The sequence below is a fragment of the Aspergillus udagawae genome (genome assembly GCF_001078395.1).
Source record: "Aspergillus udagawae IFM 46973 DNA, scaffold_1, whole genome shotgun sequence".
Lineage (NCBI taxonomy): Eukaryota > Fungi > Ascomycota > Eurotiomycetes > Eurotiales > Aspergillaceae > Aspergillus > Aspergillus udagawae.
In genome coordinates, this window is record NW_025091264.1 from 1,734,029 (window position 1) to 1,759,385 (window position 25,357).

The 25,357-nt window shown below is 50.2% G+C and overlaps 6 protein-coding genes across 6 annotated transcripts; 1 reads left to right on the forward strand and 5 right to left on the reverse strand.

The window, feature by feature from the left end:
• Positions 1-429: 429 nt before the first annotated feature.
• Aud_000578 (ESCRT-0 subunit protein HSE1) lies at positions 430-2,697 on the reverse strand (the record flags this gene model as incomplete). The annotated part of the gene is made up of 8 exons (XM_043286087.1): positions 430-1,208; positions 1,261-1,875; positions 1,933-2,053; positions 2,112-2,210; positions 2,274-2,349; positions 2,418-2,452; positions 2,525-2,574; positions 2,658-2,697. 8 exons carry the CDS (start codon positions 2,695-2,697, stop codon positions 430-432), a joined length of 1,815 nt encoding a protein of 604 aa, XP_043142022.1.
• Positions 2,698-4,172: 1,475 nt separating this feature from the next.
• On the reverse strand, positions 4,173-6,802 carry pakA (mitogen-activated protein kinase kinase kinase kinase STE20; the record flags this gene model as incomplete). Its single annotated transcript, XM_043286088.1, has 4 exons — positions 4,173-4,277; positions 4,340-4,674; positions 4,724-4,823; positions 4,880-6,802. 4 exons carry the CDS (start codon positions 6,800-6,802, stop codon positions 4,173-4,175), a joined length of 2,463 nt encoding a protein of 820 aa, XP_043142023.1.
• A 3,248-nt stretch (positions 6,803-10,050) lies between these two features.
• Positions 10,051-11,521, reverse strand: Aud_000580 (putative nucleoside transporter; the record flags this gene model as incomplete). Its single annotated transcript, XM_043286089.1, has 3 exons — positions 10,051-10,544; positions 10,613-11,294; positions 11,384-11,521. 3 exons carry the CDS (start codon positions 11,519-11,521, stop codon positions 10,051-10,053), a joined length of 1,314 nt encoding a protein of 437 aa, XP_043142024.1.
• Positions 11,522-14,052: 2,531 nt separating this feature from the next.
• Positions 14,053-18,162, forward strand: Aud_000581 (putative RNA binding effector protein Scp160; the record flags this gene model as incomplete). Its single annotated transcript, XM_043286090.1, has 4 exons — positions 14,053-14,452; positions 14,511-14,767; positions 14,828-17,117; positions 17,177-18,162. The coding sequence occupies 4 exons, from the start codon at positions 14,053-14,055 to the stop codon at positions 18,160-18,162; spliced, it is 3,933 nt and encodes a 1,310-aa protein (XP_043142025.1).
• Positions 18,163-18,909: 747 nt separating this feature from the next.
• Aud_000582 (cytochrome b5-like heme/steroid binding domain-containing protein) lies at positions 18,910-19,447 on the reverse strand (the record flags this gene model as incomplete). The annotated part of the gene is made up of 3 exons (XM_043286091.1): positions 18,910-19,074; positions 19,146-19,272; positions 19,329-19,447. The coding sequence occupies 3 exons, from the start codon at positions 19,445-19,447 to the stop codon at positions 18,910-18,912; spliced, it is 411 nt and encodes a 136-aa protein (XP_043142026.1).
• A 1,758-nt stretch (positions 19,448-21,205) lies between these two features.
• On the reverse strand, positions 21,206-24,708 carry Aud_000583 (putative ubiquitin C-terminal hydrolase; the record flags this gene model as incomplete). The annotated part of the gene is made up of 3 exons (XM_043286092.1): positions 21,206-24,106; positions 24,212-24,412; positions 24,484-24,708. The coding sequence occupies 3 exons, from the start codon at positions 24,706-24,708 to the stop codon at positions 21,206-21,208; spliced, it is 3,327 nt and encodes a 1,108-aa protein (XP_043142027.1).
• Positions 24,709-25,357: the final 649 nt, after the last annotated feature.

Genomic DNA, 25,357 nt, shown 5'->3' on the forward strand with positions numbered 1-25,357 from the left:
TTGATCATAGATTGAATGGAAAGATGACAGAATTATATCTGATAAGTTACCAGGCAACTGTTGTGCCAAAGGGCAACAATTACCTGATGAGGTGTGACCATGGCATCACGTGAAATGCTTTGTTAGGACACAGGGACCCTGATTAGGTCTAGCTTCCAAAATATGGCTCCCCATAAACACATGTACACTGCTATGTTTCAACAGCTGTTTTTATCATTTACTAAACGCATGCACTTCTTGTACATGCTTTCAATTGTAGTTGAGATATGAGTGTGAATATACGATTGAAAAATTGCCAACATGAAGTGTTTTGCAGGAAAGCGAGCCACGCAGAAGCTCATTGTACTTCATGAGTGTCAAACGAACAAAAAGCTATGAGGCTCATAGAAAGATACACAACAAAGAGGCCACCGCTGGTCGGACCTACCATTATCGGTAGTACGAAGTAGGATTCGAGTTGGCTGTGCCAGCCTGCGATGGATTGTAGGCCTGATACTCCCCTCCACTGGGTGTTCCAGGTGTCAATGAAGGATACGGGGTTGGCTTCGACGCCGTACCGGGGACTGGTGGTGGCTGGTGCGATGGAGGCGGCTGATGAGCGACGGTTGCCGTAGGGTAAGGAGGCTGTTGTAGTGTCTGTTGGGGAGGTTGTGAGGCGAAGCCGGCAGTAGGAGGTTTGGATGCGTCCTCGGGGGAATAGCCTGAAGGCGGGTACTCTTGTTGCTGATGCTGGAACTGCTGGTGAACCCCGGGTGGAACTTGTGCGCCAGAGGGAGGATAAGGTAACCGCTGACTTGAAGACGGATGTTCGACAGGTGAATCGTATACAGAAGTACCTAATTCTTGCGGGTTGTCATATGTAGATTCTGGACGGTGGTGGACAGGCTGGTATGAGTCTGGCGGTGGCTGCTGGTGTTGTGGGAAGGATGGACCAGCAGGTGGAGTGCGGCCGCGTGGATCAGGTGAGTGTGACGTTGGAGGATACATGTGCGTCTGGTCCCGCGGCCGTGGGCTGAAATATCGTTGAGGATCCGACTGCGGAGGTCCCTGGGAATAACCAAGAGGCGCGGCAGGTCCAGGGTATCCGTACGGAGTCTGGCCGGGTCGACCATACTGGGGTTGTGCAGGGTGCGACATGGATGCTTCCAAGAGAGATTCATAGTCTCGCCGAGCTTTGATAAATTTCTCATTGAGCTGCGTAAACTCATCTAGAAAATATTAGCCAAAGAAACTGCAACGCGCGGCCGTTTATCAACATACCCTTCTTCTGAGAATACTTCCCAATGAGCTCAATCAACTTGGGCCGAATTGACAATGTCGAGTGGTATAAAGCCGTGATTTCCTCGTTGTCTTGCACATTCAACTCCGAGCTACGAGTGCTCAAAAGCGTAAGAAGCTTTTCGACATTCTTGATTTGCCCAAACACTTCCGCCTCCATTTGGGCTTCTCTCTGCAGCTCTTCTACCGTTGGATCTGGCAGCTTCTCCACGTAGTTCAGAGGGAAAATTCCAGTTTGGCCCCTTAATGAGCCTTTCCACCAGTCCTTGTACACGGACTCGAGCACTGCAATGATGTCCCCTTTCCGGAATTGCAACTCGCCCGGTTCGGAAGGCTGGAAGTCGAACAGGGCTCTGACCCGAGAAACGGTGGCAGCGGAAGTACCTGGCTGCACTGCTTGCGATGTGGTTGCCTGGGTCTGGCTGGCTGGTGCGGAGGAGGTAGACGTGCTTGATTCCGTTTTAGGCTCAGGGGCCGTGCTGGGCTTCTCCCTAATGGAAAGAGCCAGCGCCATCTGCAATTCTTCTTCTTCCTTCTGGCGATCCGCCTCGGTGATCTCCCGTTTCCCGGGTTTAGAGGGAGGCTGTAAATTGGGATCTAAATCAAGATGTCAGTCCTTGAATTATGGCCAGCTTTGGTGTTCCGTGGGCTTACTCTGCGTCTTCAACTTCATGTAGGCCTGCTCCATGATTCCGAAATCAGGGTTATTGGCGAACATCTGCGCCCACTCCTGCATGCGCTCCAAAATCTTTGGCTTGACTTGCTGATGGGTGTTCTGCAGCGTGTCCTGTCAGTACGATCCTTAAAAAAAATATTCAGCGCGCGGAGCTCACCCGGTCATTGGCGAGGCGAAGAAGAGCATCAGTGAAACTTCTCGACGCGAGTTCGCGGTGTATCTTCGGGCCGCAGTTTTGAGCTAATGCATTGGCCAACTAGGCAGAAACCGAGCGTCAGACACCAAAGTCGTTCATTTCACGTTCGCAAGGAGCGCAAACCTCTAGGGTATACAGTTGCACATTGGCATTCCTGTGTGCCAGTCTCTTGATCATCGCAGCGACGGCATCCTTGGCCCTTTTGAGAAGATCCATCAGCATCAACTGCAGTTGCGGACTGGAACCAACGCCTCGCAGCAAACCTACCCTGATTCCTCAGCACCAACCTTATCGCAGACATCCTAGTATCAAAGACCAACCAATATTAGCTCCTCCTTTTGCACACAACTACGAGAACGAAGAGGGCCGCATACAAGGATATACTCCCAGTTCTCGGAGGTCAGGTTCTCGTCCGTCGCCTTCGCTGTCGAAGCAAAAGGCCGTTAGCATTCTTCCGACAACATGCAGTGAGCTAAACTCAACGATTGTACAAAGGACTAGACTTACCGACTGCATCATCAAATGTGTTCTGTTGTGCGCGAAACATAATTCCTTTCGTGTCTCAATCTCCGGCTCAGGCAGAACAATTGTCGGAGATGAGCTGCTCTTTTCGACCCAACGAAATGCCGACGTGGAGATATTCGAAAAGACCGGTATATAAAACGGCTTCTAGGAATTGAGGCGGTAGTCCTTACTGTCGATGTTTGAGTGGCAATGGTTCAGTCCGTCGGCGTCAGTTATGGTAGGTAGCTAGTAGATAGCTCCTTGGGGTCCGCCTGACAGTGCGGGGGTAACGGTTCGGTCGCGGTATCTGTAAATCGTTTCGGCCAGAGAGGGGACGCAGATATTTCAAGATATCGCAAAGTTATTGGCTAGGTAACTCTCAGTGGAAGGGATACAAAAATCTCAATCCAAAAACAGATGAGAGGAAGTGAGTGCAAAAGTGTAATGGCTGCAACCTGATGCAAAACAGGTGACGATGGTCCGCAGCCGCAGGGCAGTGCTTGCTCCACCTGAGTCAGCAGGGCAGGGTGGAGGCCTCCAAATATGACGACGGTCCGACTTCGTAGCACGATATTGTTCAGTTTGATAGCTTCACTTGCTAAAAAGAATCTTCCAGATGCAGTAACCCTATTTCCGCGTGCCTTGAAACGCTGCTAATGTCATCTACGTCTCTTAACAAATTTGGGAGCAACATTTCTTGAGCCAATCCAGTATAAAATCATATTGCATGACTCTGCATTGGCATGGTATTATAGAAACTAAAGACGCTTAAGATCTTGCTCTTAGTCGCTGCATTAACCAGTACAGATATGTCTTTCTGCAATGAGCAACAGCAAAGAAAGGTTTGTACATTTTCGGACAGCTATGACGTGTGGTTGAGTCAAAATGGCCCGTCGCGAAGGACAGAAGGGACTGTAAGCAGAGCATCAGATAATCCAATGGAAAGAGAGGGTTGATGGCAACCCGAGCACAGCTGGCAAAGTCTACAGAATAGTACAGGCTCAAGAAACAAAGCTCAAAATACTTCAGTCAAGCTCCCACACAAATCAGTCGAGAATGAGCAGCATCAGCACGTAGCTGTAACAGCAGAAAAATAGGAGCTAAGGCACATGGCATTATTCAACTCAAAGGAGTACACCTTTTCCCCGGCGCACATGCCATGCCACAGCGCCCAAAGAATGGTGGAGAGGGAGAAAGTAGGATGTGGTGGAAGGGCATTGCTTCGAGACAGAGCACCCGAACATCAAATGAAATAAAGGTATTAGCAGGGCTGAAGTTTGGAAGGAGGATGAGGAAAAAGAGGACGGAGGAACAATTGCGGTCAGGTCATTTGCCATCTATGACATCCAAGCTCGGAAAAGAACACAGCGAAGAAAAGAGACATCATAAATATTCTGCCATTATGCAGTACCAGCATATCATAATGCAACAAGATAAGGAATATCAGGAGCAAGGGGTATCTAGGGAGAGAAGACAAAGACATCGACACATATAGAAAGACAGCTAGATGAGAAGAGATCAAGCGCCCCCTTTCTGAGCTTTTTCTTGGGCTCTACTCATGCGCGCAGCTTTCACAAGCGGCGCCAGGTGGGATAGTGGGGAGCAGAGGGACATGAAAGGATGCTAAATTGATCAGGATTAGCCTCAAAATGCCCTCGAAGGTACGGTGGATCGAGTGAACATACCATCAGTAAGTCATGGGCCGATGCTCTCTTCTCGGGATCAACCTTGAGTGCAAGATGCAGGAAATCGCGAAAGACTGGTGACAAGTTATGCTCGTCCTTGATGGTTGGCGTGCCATTGGTGGCAATCAAGTAGAGGGCTCGCAGAGGCGACTCGGTCAGATATGGTGGCTCGCCCTCGATCATCTCAATAGCCATTATACCCAAGCTCCAGATGTCAACCTTCCGGCCATACTCCTTCCTCGTGACGACCTCCGGAGCCATCCAGTACGGGGTGCCGACCATGGTGTTTCGCTTATTTTGTGAGTCATTAATTTGGGCACAGAAACCGAAATCGGCTTCGCATTGTTAGCAGGAAAATCGCAGTGGGGCTATGATTTGACTTACTCAGCTTGATATTGCCATCCAAGGAGAGAAGGATATTGTCTGACTTGATATCCCGGTGAATGACGCCCTTTGAGTGGAGGTGCTGCAATCCACTCAGAGTCTGACTGGATGTCAGCATTATCCCACAGGTCTTGTACTTCGCCATGGTAAGCTTACCTCTCGGCACACAGCTGCAATCTGCCCCTCAGTCATTATATTGAACGTAACCACGTCAGTTAGACTACCGCCCTCCATATATTCCATCACTACCCACAGATCCAAGCCATGGAGGTAGCTGTCGAGGAAGTTGACAATATTTTTGTGTTTGCTGTCTTTCATGACGAGGATCTCATTAATGATAAGCTCCTTCTTTGGTTGTAAGTCCAGGTTCATTTGCTTGATTGCGACGCAGTTGTTTGTGCCATGTTGATAAGCAGTGTAAACGCCGCCCGATGCTCCTTGACCGATCTTGTTTAGATTATAGTAGAGCTTCGTCGGGTCACCTGGGGTACAGATGGCAAGCAACCGCGCCCTTACGTCCACAACATTACTCTGACGAGCGCGCTGTCTAGGACGAGCTGCTGGAACAGGCTGCGCCTTCTGAGGGCCTTGCAACGCAGTAGAATGATCATTGTTGTGCTGCAAATGTCCCAGTTGCGTGGGCTGTTGGGGTTCTGGTCCGCGAACCTGCTGTTGGCGCTGGCTTCGGCTGCGTTCCAATTGCTTCTGTACGATCGCTTGTTGAGCGGCAGCCATCGCTTGCTCCTGCTGCTGCTGATACTGAGCTGGCGAAGCAACGGCACTAGGCTGCGCCCATTGCGGTTGCGCACCGTTCGTCTTCGAATTCGACCGGCTGCGCTGCGCCTCGGACGGCAAAGGCTCAGATTCTGGAATGGGAGGCGTGCCAAATTGGTTGGCATATGCGTCCTGAGGTGGCCGTGCCACTGGGGGCTGCGGTGCCGGTCGAGCAGGTGTCATGTTGGCCGGAGCAGGAGGCTTCGGAGGTGCTCGGTTGGGAACAAGCCCACCGATTGGGGGGGACATCGCCTGAGTGGCTGCGGGAGCACCGCGGGGTATTGGAGGAGGCGCGCGTGGATTCTCAAAACTGCCTTCGTGGTTCTGCGGGAACCGAGGGCTCGTTGGAGGCGAGTTTCGCTGGGCCCCCGGTGTGTTCGCGGTGGGTTGATGATGAGCATACGCGTGGTCGAACTTGTGCCAGACTTCGTCATCTCCGCGAGCGTTTTTCTCGTAAAATCGCATAATGTCAACCATGGTTTGAGGGTGCTCCTCCTGCTCCTTCTTGGAGATACCATTTTCTTGCAAGAGCCGTTGCCATTCTTTCGGCAAGCCCGTGAACTGGCCGGTCCGGTTATCGTAGCCCACGTGGGTGACATGAACAGGGTTTTCCGGGGCGGAGATCTTGATACCTCGGGGAGACCCTAACATGCTGTTGACAAAGCTCGAAAAGCTGCTCTTCTTACTCCGCCCAAAGACCTTTGTTCCATTTGCCTCGTCCGAGTGCCTCTTCGTGTTTGCTGATGGATCATTCTCGCTTTTCTGAGTGAAGGCGTCCATACGGTTCTGTAAAGCGGTGAAACTCGCCGACTGTCTGAGTCCGCGGGAATCGGGGCTGGTGTGGTAGGATCGTAACTTCGGCGGTTGCGGCGGGGGACTTTTCTCGGACTCAGCGGTGTTCTCTTCCAATGCACTGAGCATGCCCCGTGAATCAAACGGGGAACTTGTCAATTCATCAGAGCTGGGGTCGGTATTAAGAGAAAACCGCCCCAGGCGGGACTTGGCCGATGTGTACGAGTTCGAAAAAGAATTGTTGGAGTCGCCGCCAGCAAGGACAGGAGATGGACCCCCACTGTGTTGCTCGAGAGAGGATGAAGAGGAACCGTATGCGTTGGATCTGGTGCGCGAATGTTCTCGACTTCCACCGAGAGAGGAACGGGGATAGACAGGCGCCGAGGGGTGTCGTTTGAGTGACGTGTTGCTCTGCTGACTTCTAAGGATACGGGAAGAGAAGCTAGGAGGATCTTTTTGCAGTTTGCTAGACGTTCGTCTAAATCTCAAGGACGAGAAACCGTCGTTGCTCATGATGTGCGATTAGGAGGGGTGTTCGGCGAATTGATGTGTAGTGACAAGGTGGGTGACAGGTATGCCTGAGTGGCTCGATTGGGAGAAGGTGGGGGAAAGCCACCAGGTGAGGCGGTGCTCCTGGGTATCCCTTCTGTATCTATTTTTGGCGGTCGCTGGTTTTGTGCAAGGGATATGTAGATGGATCTTGATGGATATGAATTATTGATTGACCTTCCCGGAAAAATTAGGGGGCGCAAAAAGGTATACCGCTGTGTTGCTGCAAAGATCGAGCGATTTGCGGGACGGGATGAAAACCCAGATAGAGGGAGCGAAAGAAGCTGCCGCGGGCTAGCCGTAACCACAATAACCAGCAGTTAGCACGTGGAGAGCCGCTGGATCAGTCACAGCAAAAAGACCTCCAACATAGGCGGTGACAGAAATCTGACTTTTGGTTACAAGGGCAGAAGCGAAAGAAGCAGTGATACGTATCTATCATCTGAGGTGGGCGAAGAGAATAGGTAGTAAATGCAAGGCGAGTGTGAGAGATCAAACCACCAGGTTGCAGGAAAAATGCATAAGCCCGACAGCTCAGCACACCGATCTGCAGTAGTGCACAAGGGGGGGACAAGAAGGAATAACAATCATCCAACGACGACAGGACAGGGGGTTAGATGGATGGGTGGAAAAATGACGGTGATGATTATGACGATGCAGACAAGTTCTAGCCCAGTGACAATGCGATAAAAGTTGGGGATAGATGAGTAGAAAATTCTTATTATTATTGTTGATCCTGATTCTCGAACTTTGAAGGAGCCAGTGATTGAGTTAAATTGCCTTGACTGGCTGGACCACCACAGCAACCGGGATACAATTTCTGCCCCGTAGAGAAGAGTCCTGTAGATGTCTGATATGAGTTATTTTATCATTGCTTGCGGTGTTATCTATCAGTGCTCTTCTATCTACATGGCAGTTTGACAAGTGTTGTATCAAATAGCCGACCTGGGAAAGTCACCCCATATCATGGTGATGGGATGAAATATGAACTTTTCAGTATGGCAGCTACTTGCTTGACCCAGTAGGGAAACGCTTGGCTTGATATGCTCACAAAAAATTCGGTCATGTTACAGAACAGAACTATAACTAGTTCGAAAAGTTTAAACTAGGTTCTTTCTTTTAGGTATCCAGAGATGTACTTTTGTTCCGGCAGTAGCCAATTACTGCATCTGCATCAGAAATTATCATTGTGATACTTGGTAAGGGAGTAGGGGAAGGTTATTAGACAGATCATGGCCCATGGGTGATGTCTCATTCTTCTTTTTAGGACGTTTGATCAAAGCTGGGCACAAAGCCACAGATTGTACTTCGTTCCCCGCCTTCCAACCATCGAGCTACCGTCCTTGAAGTGTGAGACGTGATGGGTGTGGTGTACTGTCAGGGCTTTCAGGGCCCATTGAGTTGTTGACTGTTGACGGCGTACCTAGATACGCTGTTCGACCTGATGTTACAGTTTGATACCATTGAAAATTGGGACAAGAGACGGAAGATGCCGTGCGTACCTGGTTCTCCAGAAAATAACTCAATACTGGTTTTGACGAGAGATAGTAGCCACAGACGACCGGAATGGCGATGACGATGATGATAAGTCTAGAATTTTTTATTTTTTTTTGCTTAGTTTTGTGTGGTGATTTACTTTAGAGTGTCTGACAGACTGAGACAGATGATGTCGTTGGTGGTCCTGAGTCGATATGAACTGCGGAGTCAACTCCGTATTCTTTTTCCTATTTTTGCTTTTTCCCCGTTTTTCTTTCCTTTGACGTTGAAAGAAAGCAATATCACGTCAACATCTGCCAGAGCCGTCAGAAAATATCTACTAATAAATTCACCGGCTTATATGACTGGCGAAAGTCAGAAATTCTGTACAATCAAACTCGGCCAATTTTCCAACCCATCTGTAGGACAAAATCGAGGGTGCTCAGACCTCTCCCGCTTTCCGTCATTAACCACTGGTTTTCTCCTTTATCTCGGCAGTCATCTAAGACCGAGACAGGCAAGCAGTCGAATAGACACTCCCAAGGAATATCCTAGGCAGTTAACGGAGTACACAGGTATGGCTTTCCCTTCTGCAGGTACACCAGCGTTTTGAATCGTCCGGATGTGTGAAAACACTTCCCCTTGCATTTATGCTTGTATCCCAGTCACAGGTTGGACCGCAGCATTAGCATAACCGTGTCTCTCTCGGATTCGCTCGTTCTATCTCACTCCAATAGTCATTGTCTCTAGATCCTGTGTTAGGGCTATGAATAAATGGCATTGACGATACTCCCTGTTTTGAGTGTTGAAAGCTATAGAACCTCAATTCTTGTCTTCGACTGCCTTGAAGGGGGCCAGTCCTGGTCACGTTCCTATTTAATAGAATGACAGAACACGTCACATTCTACAGATTGCCAGGTCGTCATGTATCTTAGGAGCATTTATTGGTAAGCTACTACGGAGTAGTAAATAATAGGTAGTTTTATGCTCACTAGGTTTCCAGGAAGGACACAACGGCGGACACCCTTCTAATCCCATTGGCCTAGCTTTGCATCAACCATCTTAAGGAACCTTACCGTCGTCGTCATCGTCAGCTTACGCCCAGTATTGAACTTGTTCTTGGCCTATTACCAGGTAATACCTGTCGAGCGGGAGGTGATAAATATGCCGTGGATATTGGTGATCTCCTAAGTCAACGTCATTAAAACATCTGCCACGCTCTCAAGCAGGGAAAATGAAAGGGCAATATGGTAGGATTCGCACATCGGCTGCGTTTTCTGCAACCTCACAGCAAGTCCTGCAGGTTTGTTCCCGAAAGCCGGGATCTTTACATATACAGTCATCCTGCAGTGGATCTTCAACCTCAGACTGATCCCCTCAGGTGAGTTGCATCACGTTGAACCCAACCGCATTCACCGTCGTGTTGTCATCGTGACTGCTCTGGCTTGCACGGATTGGTATCTCTTGAACTCGGTGACGCCACCTATGCCATAGGCCTGAGCTTGCAGGGAAGGCAATACTGGTGACTGAACTGAAGATGGTGCCTTAAGAATTTTGTCATCTCACGCCTTCAGACTTGGATACAAGTCCGCAGTATACACTGACTCAAGACTTCCGGTCCTGTTTTGGTAATGGACTTGATCAATCCTTCCCTAGGTACTATAGCAACCAGGGACTTAGTTCAGAACATGATTGTTGTTGATAATATACAAGCAATTTGCGGGAGGTCAACCCATCTACCTCCCGACGTATTTGAGTTCTAGTTTCCTTAGAGGGATATATGCAACCGAGGTGAAGACGAACGCTAACTCGTTGGCAACGTCTCCTCCATCTTGGCCTATCATCTTCGCAATAGCACCTACATAGTAGGTTTCGACCATGCCGACGATCCATCCAGCGGCACCGCAAAGAAAAGCAGTAAGTCCCGCATAACCGACAGGCGTTCTTGATGGCGTATCCCACGCATCAAGATCGTAGTTGGAGAGGCTACCCCCGCGGAATAGATAGTGCTCAGTGAACAAGATCACGAAGAAAGACGTGTTCCAGTAGTCCAGCAGTGACAGGAAGTTCTCGAGGACGTCCAACAGGTGGTCTCGACCGGCGATACCGAGAAGGAGAATGCAGACGAACACGAGGAACGACCAGACTACCCGTGGAACTTGTGCAAAGGGCTTGGCAAAAAGCTGCGCAGAAAGCGCACCCGAGTAGATAGCAATGCAATTGACGCCAACTAAAGAGATATGTTAGTGAGAAGTCGTGCTGGAGCTGAACGGAATCCGTCAAAAGGATATCACATACTTCCAGACAGAACCAGAAGAACCAAGAGAAACTTGGCAAATCCTTCAGGGTAGATAATTGTCTTGAGAATCTCGCCGATGCCGTTCTCGTAGGCGGCAGCCCATTCAGGATTCGTATCCAAAGCCGAGCTGATGCAGGCACCAAGCAGCATTCCGATACAGGTTGGAATCGTGATCCCCAAAGTGGTGTATAGGAAGATCTTGACCTTGGGGGTGTTGACCGGGTAATGGACGTAAAAGTCCGAGACAATGGAGCTCCAGGATGCGCTGGAGTCGTAGATCACACCGATCAGACTCAGAGCATTTCCTGACCTGGTGAGACCTGTAACTGTAGCAGGGGCCGCTAGGTTGGCCCGGTGTGCAGACTCGCCGTAGATGATCATGAAAATAATGAAGAATAGAATCCAAGCGTATTGCTCATACATCAGGACTCCCCTGAGACCGACGAAACTGAAGAGGAAACTGACACATGCTACAATGACCACGCCCACGGCAATCGACACGTGGCCATCGGAAACGGCGCTGAGGGCGAGACCGCCAGGGATGCAGTTGACAGATGCCCAACCGAGTTGCTCGATCACGTTCAACGCAGCGATAATGGATGAAGGATAGTATCCTAAAGAATATCTCGAGATCGCAACCTGACGAAGACCAGTACCAGGGCCCATAGTGGCGCACCAGCCCTAAGGGGTAAATGTGAGCCGCTGGCAACGCAAATGGGAAGAGCAAATCGCTCTAGGAAGATCCAGAGAAATAGGAAAGGTATGTGAACCGTCACAGCGGCACCAAGGAACGTCGCACATATGGTGATAGCAATGGTCTGTCCCAAAGACAATCCAAATTCTGTTCCCAAGAACCCTGTGCTAAAACAACTGATGTTCATCGTAGCGGACGCCCACATGAAAGCCATTGTCAGGGAGTTAGGAGGTTTACGATTTTTCAGGAAGGTCCCTGTCAAGACTGTGTGATTCAATCCCTAACTTGCGATCCGGCACCTCTTCATAGTAGCGAATTCGAGAGAGGAAGCCACGCTGTTTGACTGGCTCTTGCTCTTCCACTGGGATGGAGATTGGCTCAGGGCGAGCCTTTTCTTCTTCATCGAGACCGCGTGGACCCATGTCGAGTGTAGATATGCAGCTTGGAGTTGACAAGAAGCGACAAGACAGCGTCCCACACAACCCTTTTTCCTACTCTTTACACTGGACGGGCGTGACGACCTTTTAAATCGGGGAGTGAGCTTAGCTTCGGCTGTCCCGTCGAGACGCGGAGGTCAGTCTTTGCTATCTTCTCAAATCTTTTTTTTTTTTATCCCGAAGATTGGACGACGATTTGTGGGGCTAGTGACCTTATCTCGTCCATGTGCCATGAGACCACAGCCTGTGAGTCTCTCAGTGCCCCAGAGTTAATCCATGATCCATAAAGTCTAGCCTCCGAAGTTCGAACAACCAGGATTGCACTAATCCCATTTTTCACTGTTTCGCGCCAGTCGTGAGTGCCGAGCTAAATGGTCGTGAGATATTCTCTGGAGGTTGAGTGTTCAGAAATCAGGGACAGAAATTGAGTGAAATTGGTAACAAAAGCAAAGCTTTTCGGGTCTGTCTATGCAAGTAACTTTATCACCGGCCAGTTCTACTTAAGCTTTTGGGTTGCACCAGGGCCTGGCTTGGCCTTCGGGAGCACGTCTCCGTGGCTACACTGGGCCACTTGCTGGAACCAACAACGCTAGCGGGTCGGAGAAATCTTAACGATGAGTACCAGTCCTAGAGAAGCTCGAGAAGCAAGACCATCAGTGATATTACGTGATAAAAGCAATTTACCTTAGTCTATCGGACAGTATTTGACACGAGCCGTACGATACACGGGAAGTCCCATGCAACATGAAAGTGCTGGATTAGACCCTATAATCGGTGTCGGTAGTCTGGGCTCTACAGGGGCTATAACCACTGTTAAGACTGATATTTTATGTTGTCGGTTACCACAGCCTACCACACATGTCGATGGCTACTCTTTTATGCTTTATGCTTCCTCTTCCTGAGATCATTGAAGCTGTCCATAAATTATTCTGTAGGTGACGCCTTATGATCCGCATTAGATTAATATAGGGAAGATGATCCTCATGGTAGATAAAGGTAAGTTTTGGCAAGCCGAAGCCGAATCTTCTTTTTAGCATTGTTGAATGGCTTAGGGAGAGGAATTGACTGGTTTGCTGCTGTTTCAGTCTATTAGATGCAAAGTATCAAAATATTCAAGGAGAATTGATGCAAGTGATTACGATATGGAAAATCACTTGGATGGGGCAGCTGCTGCAAAGCTATTCGCACGCTATCTATCACTTACTGGGATTCCAGCAGTGGACATATCCAATAACTCTCATTTTTATATTTGATAACCTTATCCAGTGAACGATGAGCAGATGTTGGGGACATATATAAGGTCCATTACGCCCAATCCTTTGGTCTGATGAGTAATTCTAGACCTCCATAGATTCACATAAACGCAGAAGATTGCCTTAGAGCATGGCATGAGATATTCCACCTAAATGAGTTCCTGCCATCTAAGTGAACTACACCAATGCTTTTCGCCATCCCACCTCCCTCTTGTGATCAAGGAGAGGGTGGACTTGGCAGACACAACCTCTGGGCGGAAGCCTGAGGCCAGCATATTCTGTAAGCACACGCAATTAAGTTCCCAAACACCCAATTGAGAGGGTTCATTCATGTCAGCTCATTTGTTACTCTGTAGAATGAAATCCAATGCTCAGAAATGAGTTGGCTCCATAGAAGTGAAGTATATATAATTAACAGTAGACGATACTGATTCTCAGTACGACTGGTGGAAGAGACAAGGCTCTTTGTCGGCTCCGCCCTCGCCCGAACAGGAATTCACCCCCGGCCTTTCCACTAGTAGTGCTTCGGCGAATCGAGCTGTCTGTCCTCTTCCTCCTCTTCTTCTTCCCCCCCAAATTTATTCTGATCATCACTGTCATCATTGCCCGTTAAGCACGAGCATTGACTTCCCTTTCTTGCTCATTCCTCCTCTCTCCTCACTCATCCTTCTTTTCTTCTCTTCTCTTGATCACTTTTCCTCTCAATTGTCTTTTTATTTCTCCTCATCCCCGCTAATTTGGTGATGCAGTGTCGCTTTTCCTCTTAGCCTCCACAGATCAGCAATTGGTCTCTACTCTTCTTCTCCAAACATTTTGGATACAATATTTGGCTACCAATATCATTAGAAACTCGTTGTCAGTTTCACTTACTCTTTGCTTATTAGCGGTGCTATCTTTGCTCTGGTATGCTCAATGTTCCTGTATTGGCTTTTTTACCAGACGGAGATCACAAACTAATACATGCATCGAAAAGCCTTACCTATTAGACTTTCTCCTTTCCCTCCCATCTCGAGTACATAATTCTCGTTTCCGGTGTCAATTGGCGATATTTGATGATGGCTTCTCAAGTACAGAGCAGTGATGTTAACGGTGGGGCCAAGTCCCTTGCAGCCATGCTGGAGGAGGAGCATGCCCGCAATGAGGCGCATAAGGTGACGGTGGAGGATACCGTGGACGAAGATGATCTGCTACATCCCCCTGCATCTTCATTGGGAAAGGACGAGCAGACTATTCCCGCCCAAAACACAGCTGCAGTCGAGGAAGCAGTCGCCGCTACACCCTCGGCTCCCAGTGCAGCTCCTAAAAAGTCGCCTGCTTTTGATGTCCGCTCCGAGGAGCTGTTCCCCGCCTTGGGAAGTGGCCCGAAGCCCAAGGCACCAGCTGCAGCTACTTGGGGTGCCAGGCCCTCTGCCGCTGCTGCTCTTGCCAACGGTGTCGCTGGCCGCCCACAAGCGAGTATGTTGTTCTGTCGCCCTGTTTGTACTGCGGCTTGCTCTAACCAGTTGTCGATCAGCAGCCGGCGATGTTCCTAGAATCATGAGTCTCCCCGGCAAACACATCGAGCAGCTTCGTTTAGCACCCTCTCAGATGATGCCGCGAGCACAGCTCAAGAAGCCCCTGAAGGATATTCTCCGTGACATCTCTAGGCGCTCAAAAGCAAATGTCGATATGCGGGGCGGCCCTGGAGGCTCGATCATCTTTGAGGGCAAAGGCTCAGTCGAGTCCGTAAGACAGGCTCTCAAGGAGGTTGCACAGCAAGTCGGATCCAAGGTATGCTATGATATCTTCTTGATTGTTGTTACTCGTTTTCGTTAACTCAAGAGGATATAGCAATCGGTCCGCGTTCCCATCCCAACATCCGCCCGCGCCCATATTATCGGCCGACAAGGTGCAATTGTGCAAGACATTCAACAACGAACGGGTGCACGCGTCCAAGTGCCCCGCGCCGACGACTCGGCCGCAAAGGATGACGAAGACGACAACGACACGATCGACGTCCTGATTGAGGGCGACGCCGTTGCGGCAGAAATGGCACGCCGGGAAATTGAAGCTATCGTTAAGGAGCGGGCCTCCAACATGAGCCTGCGACTCAAGTCTATTCCGGCCGAATTTTTCCCCTTCATTGCAGGCGCGCATAATGCCAACCTCAAAGCTATCGAGGAGCGTACCAAAGCTCAAGTGCATGTGCCTCGGTATGATACATGGCAGAGCCAGCCTCCCCCGCAGGAGGCTGAACCCGGACGTGTGCAGTTTGTCCCAGCTTCTGATAAGCACATTCAGATCACTGGAGAGCGCACTGCTGCACAGGAAGCTCGCGCCGAAATCGAGAGGCTTGCCGCCGATCTTCAGCAGAGACTGACCCTTCGACAGTTGGCCATCAACCGCGGGCAGCACCAATTCATCCTCGGGGACGGAGCCAATGCTCTTCATGACTTCCTTGCTGATACGGGCTGTGCTATTGTGCTACCACCGGCATCAGATGACAGTGAATTTCTCACCATCACCGGACCGCAGGACTCCATCGAGGCTGGTATAAATCGTGCTATGGAGCTTGCTACGAGCATGCAAATGGCCAGCATTGACTTGTCCCGTCAACATCCCAACGCTCCTGCTGGACCTCATGCACACGCACGTGCGCTCACCCGGTACCTTCAGCAACGACAGATCATCCGGCAATTGGAGCAGATGTACGATGCTCGTATTGCACTCCCACCTAGCGCTGACGGCCCTGTGACCTGGGAGGTTTACTCCCGGGACGGCAAGAATACTATCCGTGCACGGTCTGACATCATGAACTTGGTCCAGGCTCACCCTCCTGCAAGGCTTCGCCATGTCTCCGTCGATCCTTACTACCACCCGTACCTTGAGTCCCATAGTCTCGGCAAGCTCCGAAATGATTACGGTGTCCACCTTCTCATTCCGGATGAGCTGGATAGCTCCGACGTTGTTCTCGTCTATGAAGGACCGTCGGCCACCAACTCGCAGCCCGAAATTCCGCGCCAGAGGCCATCTCCGACCGAGGTGGCCACCTTTGATAAGTCCCTACAGGAAGCGCAGGATTTCCTTACGCAACTGCTGGGGGACCAGAATGATATCATTTCTAAGTCCGTCAAAGTTCCTGCTAAGTACCAGGAGAAGGTACGCAAATTCATCGCCCGCGAACAGCAGGCAATGGGTGAGGACCAGATTCCTGTCCGTGCTCTCGTTGGAGATGCTCGTAATGATAAGTGTGACGTATCTCTGCGCGGTCCTTCCCGTCAAGTGGATGAGTTGGTGTCAAAGCTGCAGGACTTCGTAGTGGAGCAGGAGAAAGATGACCTCGAAAGAGGCTACACAATCTCGTTCGACTTCCCTCAGAAGTTCGCAAACTTCCTCATTGGCAAGCGAGGCGAGAACATCAACAAACTTCGCGAGGAATTCGATGTTGACATCAAGGTTGACAGTGGCAAGGTTGAAGTCAAAGGGCCCAAGGCTAAAGCGGATGCTGCCAAAGGCCGCATCATCAATCTGGGAAAGAAACTGGAGGATGAGACGACTCACGTTCTGAAGATCCCCGCACAGTACCACCGCGAACTTATTGGCCAGAAGGGAAGCCAGGTCAACAGACTCCAGGACCGCTACTCTGTGCGAGTCCAATTCCCAAGGGCGACAGTTGCAACACCAAGCTTCGACGATCAATCCGTGGCAGACACTTCTAGCGAAGTCGGCGGCTCTCGTCCTATCCGCCCCAGCCAGGCCTCCGACGAAGTCATCGTCAAGGGCCCGAGCAAGGGTGCGGATGCTGCCAGAGATGAGATTTTGAGTCTGTTGCAGTGGGTCATTGACCACTCTCACTCGGCTACGGTATCTGTCGCTCAAAGTCAGATTCCATCTTTGATCGGCCAGCGTGGCCGTGAGATGGACAAGCTTCGCGCTGATACCGGGGCCCAGATCGACGTCCCGGGAGCTAATGACGCGCCCGACGCTTCGGGTCGTGTGCAAATCAAGATCAAGGGCACAAAGCAGCAGGTCGAGGAAGCAAAGAAGATTCTGCTGCAGCGATCCAGCGAATTCGACGCTATTGTCACAAAGACGATCGATGTTGACAAGAAGTATCACAAGGCTTTGATCGGCGGTGGCGGTAAGTTTGTGTGATGATATAAGTATCTCTTCCATCTTGGAAACTGACACGATGCCCAGGTGCGAACATTCGCAAGATCGTTACCGAAGCCGGTGGTCCTACCGACGGAAGTGCGTCGCGCATTGTCAGATTCCCCCGCCCCGATAGCAGTGAATCCACCATCAAGTTGGAAGGAAATGGCAAGGTCGTTGAGAACATCATTGCTGCTATCGAAGCTTTCGTAAAGGAACGCGAAGACCAGGTAACGGTCACTGTCGAGATTCCTCCTGCGCAGCACAGACTCCTCATCGGCCGCGGAGGCGAGACGAGACGCGGTATTGAATCGCAATTTAGTGTCACCCTGGACATTCCCAAACAAGGCTCTGGACGGTCTGATATTAAGCTGAAGGGCCCAAGCAACGCTGTCGAGAGTGCGAAGGAGCACATTCTTGCCATTCTGAAGGATCAGGAGGGTGAGACGGTCGAAGTTCCTCGGCATCTGCACCACGTTATTGCAGACAATGGCACCTTTTTCCGACGCCTGCGCAACGACTACCGAGTTACTGTCGACCATGCTGGCCAGCAAGTGCCCCCCAAACCGGCTTCTGAGGAGTCCCGCGCCACGACGAACGGGGCGTCGTCCCTCCCATTGATCACTGATGAGCCCAGCGATTCTGTGGAGGCTCACTCTTGGAAAGTTTTCGACCACAGCGCGGCCGCCCCAGATCCGACGCAACCAGCGACCATCCCGTGGGTGCTTATTGGAAGTAGCGACAATGTGACCAGAGCTAAGTCGGCGTTGGAGAAAGCCATTGCTTCTGCGTCCCAGCAGACTGCGACTGGCTACCTGATTCTTCCCGATCCCAAGACATACCGTTTCGTTGTTGGCCAAGGCGGAAGCCAGATTAACGCTATTCGCAAACAGACGGGATGCCGGATCCACGTGCCCAAGGACCAGGCTCGCGGGGAGGCGATTGAAATCAAGGGCAGCAAAGAGGGACTGGAGAAAGCAAAGGAGATGATCCTTGACGCCGTCCGCGCTGGACTCAATGGCGGTTCCAGATGAGCCTCATCTTTCCTTTCCGGTTGCTTCTCGGATTGAATGACCTGATTTTTGCTTGGGGACATTCATCACCTTGGAACACCCTTACGATGGTCTTTTAACGCATCTGCATTCCATAAAATTTCCACTCCATGATCAGCACTGTGTCTACTTTCTATTCTTTCTTGTCCTAAATTTATCATTCTTTTTGTGTATCTTCTATTTTACATTTCTTGAGCAAAGCTGTATTCACGTACTTCTGTCTATCTTGATCATCCATAGCGCACTCCACTGATGGAACACGAGCGAGCCAGTATACCACCTGTCACCGCAGCAAGCGGGGGAATTTGAACTGAACCAAGACACTTTCAAAAGTCTATTTGACAAAGGGATATAATAAGAGGGAGGAAAAAAAGGGGGGGAAGAAACAGAAGACAGAAGCCAATCGCTCCTCTACTATATTATCCGTAGGCATAAGTATGATCATATAACGTCCGCGAAAATCAGACTTGGGATTCCCCTAAAGAACGGAGATACCAAGCACAGCGAAAGTAAACAGAAATATCTGCGTTGGGTATCATCACCCAGCAATCCCTTGTTGAAATAACAGAATCGCCATCAGACAGAACAAAAAAAAAAAAAAAAAAAAAAAAAAAAAACAGTCACACTGAAACCAGCATCTCTCCTGTATAAATTCTCTGGTGAGTAGAACTTTTCTTTTTTTTGGGTTTTATTTGTCGTTCCAGATTTTCTTTTCCCTTGCAGACACATCTACTGTTGCTGAGCATTGGCCTGGAGGTACTGGTAGGCACCGTAAGCGACGGCAACGCCGACAACCAGGACGGCGTACATGCCGAACCCGCTGGACGAGGAAGCAGCGCCTGTGGGAGCAGTGGAAGAGGAGGCAGGCTTAGCGCGGGGGGCAGGGTCACCGGGCTACAGAGGAGAAACGAATCAGCTTGGATCCACGCAAGTCGGCCATAGCATGGGATAAAAGAAAAACCTACCAGGCGCTTCACAGTGCCAACCAGCAGACCCTCGAGGATCTCACGGGCCTCATCACTGTGGCCGACGTCCTCGAAGGCCTCTGTGCTGTCCTGGCCGGCTACGTCGAGGAGGACCTCCTCACCACCACTGGGGGCTTCCAGTCAGTTTTGAATTTTATGTCTGTATGGGGGGATGTGACGTACGGGTGCTCATCGACGAAGCTAGAGCAGTCGTAGACCTTGTCGTGGACGATGAGGTAGAGATCCTTCTTGGTGTTGTGCTCGGAGATCTCCTGGAGAGTGAATTCCTTGGAGGCGGACATTGTGATTAAATTGTTCGATTGAACTGGATAGGTGAGAGTTGTTAGATTTCTGAAGTAGCGATTGAGAAGAAAATAGGATGAGAGGGGAAGAAGGAAATGCCAGCAGTCAGCAGTCAGCCATTGCGGAGGTGTTGGATGTCAGACCGATAAGGCCAGGTTTTCAGGTGCTTTCCCCCGAACGCGAGTAAACACGCCTGTAGACAGAAAGACTTACCAGGACCAGACAACGGAGAGATGGGAAATTTGACTGAGGGTTGAGGAGACACTAGGGATCAAGGCAATGCCAAAAGACAGACAGACAGATAAGATTGAAATAGGGAAAGGGAAAATGGGGGGGAGGACAGGAGGAGATTCGGTGAGGAGAAAAGAAGAATCCAATGGCGGCGGGAAAGTTTAGGTGGGTGGGTGATCCCGAAAGATACTGGGGTCGGCCTGTGATTGTTCTGCTGACTTATTCCAGAACCTCAGGCACCGCTTCCTTTTTAATGCCGTGGATCTGATCCGGGTATTTCTCGGGCACCTTTTGTAGCGATCAGATCAAGTGCTCATACAATTGTGCTGTCTTACCTATTGCTCTACTTCGTACTGGCTCGAATATTCTATTAGAGGTGGTCTGATAGCGCCGGATAGACAAAGGACTCCGTCTTCCCTCCGCGAATAAAAAGCCGCTTATTTCTCTTCCCCTCTAATGTCCCGATCTTGATCCTCCGAGATGTGAAGGACTGATTATATAATCTTTTATGTATTCATGTGTTCGCTCTATTCATTTCCATAGTCAAGAACTGTAGGGACTTCTATTCTAAGAAGAGCGCTGACATGCAATGCAGGATAATACTTCCCAATCAGGCCATCAGCGAACATCGGGAGGATGAATGAATACTCTGATTGACTGAATCGGAATGGTCTTCCGCTGTTCTTATGGAGACCGGAATCCAGATCTCGCCTGCCAGGCTGGTACTCCACTTGACGGTTCTTGTCTAGGGAGTACCTAGACTCGTACTCTCACTGTCATTGTAGCTGGTAGGTATCTCTGTCAGAAAGTAAGGATTCATAAGATTCTGCGAATTGGTAGCTAACACGATGGTATTCATAAGTAGAACAATCCTGTATGCAGATGCAGAATAAATGCAAGGAGTTCAGACTGCAATACTATAAAAATCTAGGCTGTAGTAAATCGTAATCGTGGCTTGATAATCGACAGGCCCATTTATCCCAATTAATGCACATGATTCTCCAAAGCAACCCAGCAAGTTGACCAACCCTCTCTGTTGTTCCGGGGTCAACAGCCATAACCTCGGGGATGATCGACTGCGGCAAACCTGTCGGATAGCGTGCTTGGGGTTCCGTCGTTTTCTGCCTCAGGACAGACCTGGTTCCGGAGTCCGCGGAATCTGTCCATCACAGGCCAACTACCACAAGAAACGATGTATGAGGACATGGGCCAGAACCCATAACGGCCATTGAATGACAAATGTATGAAGATCCTGTCATGAACTTCTATACTTCCCATTGCAACAGTGTCTACCCAATACCCTCTATATACACAATAATATTGCTGGTGGACTCGGGGACAAAACATGCATGGCTAAAGAAGAAAGAAAACAGGCCAAAAGTCAAAATCATCATTTATGGATCATCATCAAGTATCATGTCGTCGGCCGTCATTTCCCTGCAAATAGAGCAAAACCATCACTCCGAAAAGAATGCTCAAGGCGTATTCGAAACCGAAAATCATCAAGATGCAAATTCATGGCGGATTCACTTCGCCGGAACTCGCTCGTAGAATACAATATATGCCTGTTCGTTCTGCAGCCGGTCCTTGAAGCGCAGATCGCGTGGGTTAAAGTCGGTCGCCCGCTCATCGTCAAACTTGCGCCAGCATTGGCGCTGCGCATCCCGCACCAGCGATATATAATGTCCGCTACCCATGGTCGATCCAATGTGGCGTAACACCCCATACGCATCATACGTGAAAGGCCCTGTGGTCGTAGAGGTCATGTCTGAAGCCCTGGGATCGTTGGCAGATCCAGGGCTCGCAGAGATGACGAAATCGTCCATCCGAAGTCCATGCAAAGGGAAGTCAATGGGTGTATGAATCTTGCGCGCACTTTGCGTTTTCGATGCTGAGAATCTTTTAAAATGGACCACCAGAATCTGAGGCGCCCGAGTGATGATGATTTGTTTCGTCGCCACCCTCTCACATTTGCAATAAGGACACTTCCACACTTCATCCCCACTCAGCATTTCCTCCTGGCAGTAACTACGCAGGCACTGATAGATGTCGCCCGTGCCGCTCGGTGGAATCTCAACACTGATACTATAGAAAGCCTCATACGTTGTTGACGTCCGCTTGCAGGTCGTACAGCGAAGCCGACTGGCGTGCTGGCCAGCAAACAGTGAGGAGATGAAGGATTCTTCCCGGTGACAGTAGCGATCCCACTCAATCTTGGAGACCTTGGGTACAGGCATCCGCTCCCGCTGCATTTCTTCCTCGAATGTGAGCGGCCGGAGAGGAGTCCTCTGCCAGTTGATGTTGAGGTCCTCATGCAAACAGTCCACCACAAAGTCAAAAAACTCCTTGGCATCCTGTTGCCGATCGATTGCCCACTCTTGATTCAAGCGGCCGCAAAAATTGCGAAATGATGTCGGCATGATCACCTCAACATCGTTCTTCCACAGCGACCTAATCAGATTCGCAAATAGCCCAGGCATGACGCCTTGCGATCCTTTCCAATTCTTTTGAACGTAGAACCGGAACCGGTTGTCAATGAAGAACTTGCTAAGCATTACGGTCGCGCTGAGACACTGGATGGTCGAGTTCATATAGCAAGTCACCCCGAAGTTGGTCAAACCAGTCCGCGGAAGTTTGAGGCGACTCAGCATCGAACTGGGAGTATACAAAGCAGTTTTGGTCGCAGAATTCTGCCGCTCCAGGGGTGCCTGAATTTGCCGGCCATCTGAGACGCCACTATAGCTCGGTCGGGGTACGGCGGGAGGAGGTCGTGATGGCGCAACAGGTACAGGAGCAGCGTAATTGGGTGTTGATGAAGGTATCAATGGCTGAGAGTGCGGCACAACCATCGATTCCTGAATTGCATGCGGTTCCGGGAAGCGACGCAAGAAGTCCTCATATGTATGCACGAAAGGTGTAACCGGAGGCTCTTGTTGCCCAGAAGCATCTTCCGGTTCTTCTGTCAGCACATCCTCCTCGATATAGGTGCTTGTGTCAATCTCCTCATTCTTCGACTTCTCCATCCATGCGGTCAATTCTTCCGGATTCAAAGGCTTATATTCGCGCAGCCTTCTTTTTCGGACTTCAAGACTAGAATTGGCACTCGCCATGGTCGGTACCCTCCCAAGAGGTCGACCCGGTCTCATCGCCGGCCTCTTGGCCTGTATGGATCCCATTACGGCAGCAGTTGTCGATGTTGCCAAAGACTGCTGTCCCAAAAGGTCAATCCATGCATCGAGTCCACCCAATAGTAACGCAGGTGGCCGTGCATCTTTTAAGGGCTTGTACGCATTAAATTCATACAATGTGTCGTGCAAAGCTCGAAGATGAGGAGCTGTTGTCCCAACAGGCGACCCCGCAAGGTAGCTGACTGAGTCCGTTTTCTGGTCATAGTACACAACGAGGTCAAACTCATTGCGCCTCTCGAACAGCGCCTGCTCATGTTCAGGGGATACCACCAGCCGCTCTTCAAGTTCCTCCGCAGACACGTTCTCTTTCAATGCCACCGGTTCAATGCAGAGGATTGATTTCGCGTAAATATGACCTCCGTCGAATTTCTCGCGAGGTCGTACATCGATCAACAAAACATTGTATTTGCGAAGGTACTCCAGTAAAGCTTGAGCGGTGATAGTAGTGCTATGCGGTAGATCTGCAGAGCTACTCCTGGCTTCTCTGACCTGGTGAACGCCATTTGGCGTCGTCGATCGATAGGGATTGTCATCAAGACCACCACGACTGGGGCTGCCACGGGGAGAGTTGGCTAACTGTGAGTATCGCGGATTGACAGGGCGGGAGCTCTCAGTAGATGTTCTCGGCGGGTTTGATGGAGGTTGAGAAGGCACTGTCCATATCGGACTGTAAGCTGGATCAGGGGCCCGCGGAAGAGAGGTATTAAGTGGTATCTTCGGAGGCGGGTTCGGTACGTCGCGATTTGTCCCCATACTACGGGGCCCTAGAGGGCGCCTCGAGGGTGAGCTCAAGTTTGAGCTGGACTGTGAACCTTGCTGTATGTAAGATGACGGACGAGGAGGATAGTCGTTAAGGTATTTAGGCGGCGAAGGCGTTGTAGCTGCATCGTTTTGTCCATTATTCGGATGATTTTGACCATTCACGGGATATGGTGCTGCCCTTAGTTTAGCGAAGCGTTGGGCAAGTAGGTCCTCAGCAGGGGCCGAATATCTGTTCGGCTTGGGTCGTGTTTCAGGCGCTCTTTGAAATTCCGAAGGACTCGGCATCCGTATTGATCTCTCACCTGCCTCATTCTGACGACCCCTAGATGCTGCACTCTGAGACGTTGCCGCGGCGGTTCCCTGAGATCCCGATGTAGCGAAGTGGGATGGCCCCAGCGGTTGGATATTGCTAGCCAAATTATCCTCCAAAATCTGTTGTTTGATATCGTCCATCGTCCCTTGCTTCGTCCGCACAGCCTATCAATTTGTCAGCCACACGATCTATCTCGTCGGGAATCCCATTTTCGTTGGCGTGTTCACTTAAAAAAACATGAACCGCCCTCTTATGGCTGAAAAGCGTACCATCATAAGACTCGCAAATTGCTTGTACCATGCCGGGCTCTGGTTGACGGTAATGCGGTAGTCAGGATGGTGCGGTATGATGTTAATAGTGATCTCAGATGCACGCAGGTATTGCACATAAGCTTTGTCCAATTCTTCGGTATCAGCGTACTCCCTAGCTAGCTCGATCGCCTCCTGTGCGCGTCCGACCAAGTCACTCAACTATGAGACTCATATTAGCGATATGCCACAGTGGAAAACTCAAGGCGAATCAACAAAAGAGGAATACGCACCGGAGTTGAGTCGTTCACATCCAGAGAGGCTGCTTCATCTTGAAGATCCTTAATGTTGGGAAATCGTGGTATTCGGGAGGAGGCATTGTTGCCATTTTGATGTGAACCTGATCTGCCATTTCGCTCTACACCCGATTGCATGCCACTCAAGGAGTGCGGCGGATCGGGATTCTTCCACGGCGCAAAATTCGGCGGAGAGGGTAACGATGCTGCATCCAAGGTCATTATACAGGGATGAAGAGAGATATTCTCTACCGCATGATCTTGACAGAAGCACCGCGGGGAAAACGCTTCGGGGGAGCCACTAGGTATTCGGGGGCGGTATAAAAGGAGAAACGGTCTGTGAATCGGAGCAGAGGAGGGGAAAATAGAAGCAGGGGCAGATACTGAACGAAAATATGGGCAGACAGTACCCCTGTATAAGAGAGTGGAAATCAACGAATGTCTGACTGACGAGGGTGGATAGAATAATGACCGAAGGACCACTTGATTGAAACAGAATAAATGCGACAATACTCTGTACAAGGCAAGGGAACCTCCGTCGAAGGCAGAAGCAAACTGCGGGACGTTTCTGGGGTATGCGCAATCGGCGTAATGACCGTATCAAAACAGGGCCTTTGTATTGCTCGCCGCCTTGTCCGATGACGCCACATGCCTTTTCTGCCTTGACACCTGATTTGATGACCTAAATCGGAAAGTTGACACCTAAGGAATCCACTACCAGCAGTGCTCCAGCCAATGACTATGCCACATGGGCCAGCTTCTTGTCTTAACTAAGCAGGTCTCGCCCAGTTACAGCCTCCACTCCGCACCTCATCGCCTTAGGTACCTACCTATCGATGGATCTGCCTGGAGCTTGATTTGATACATGCAT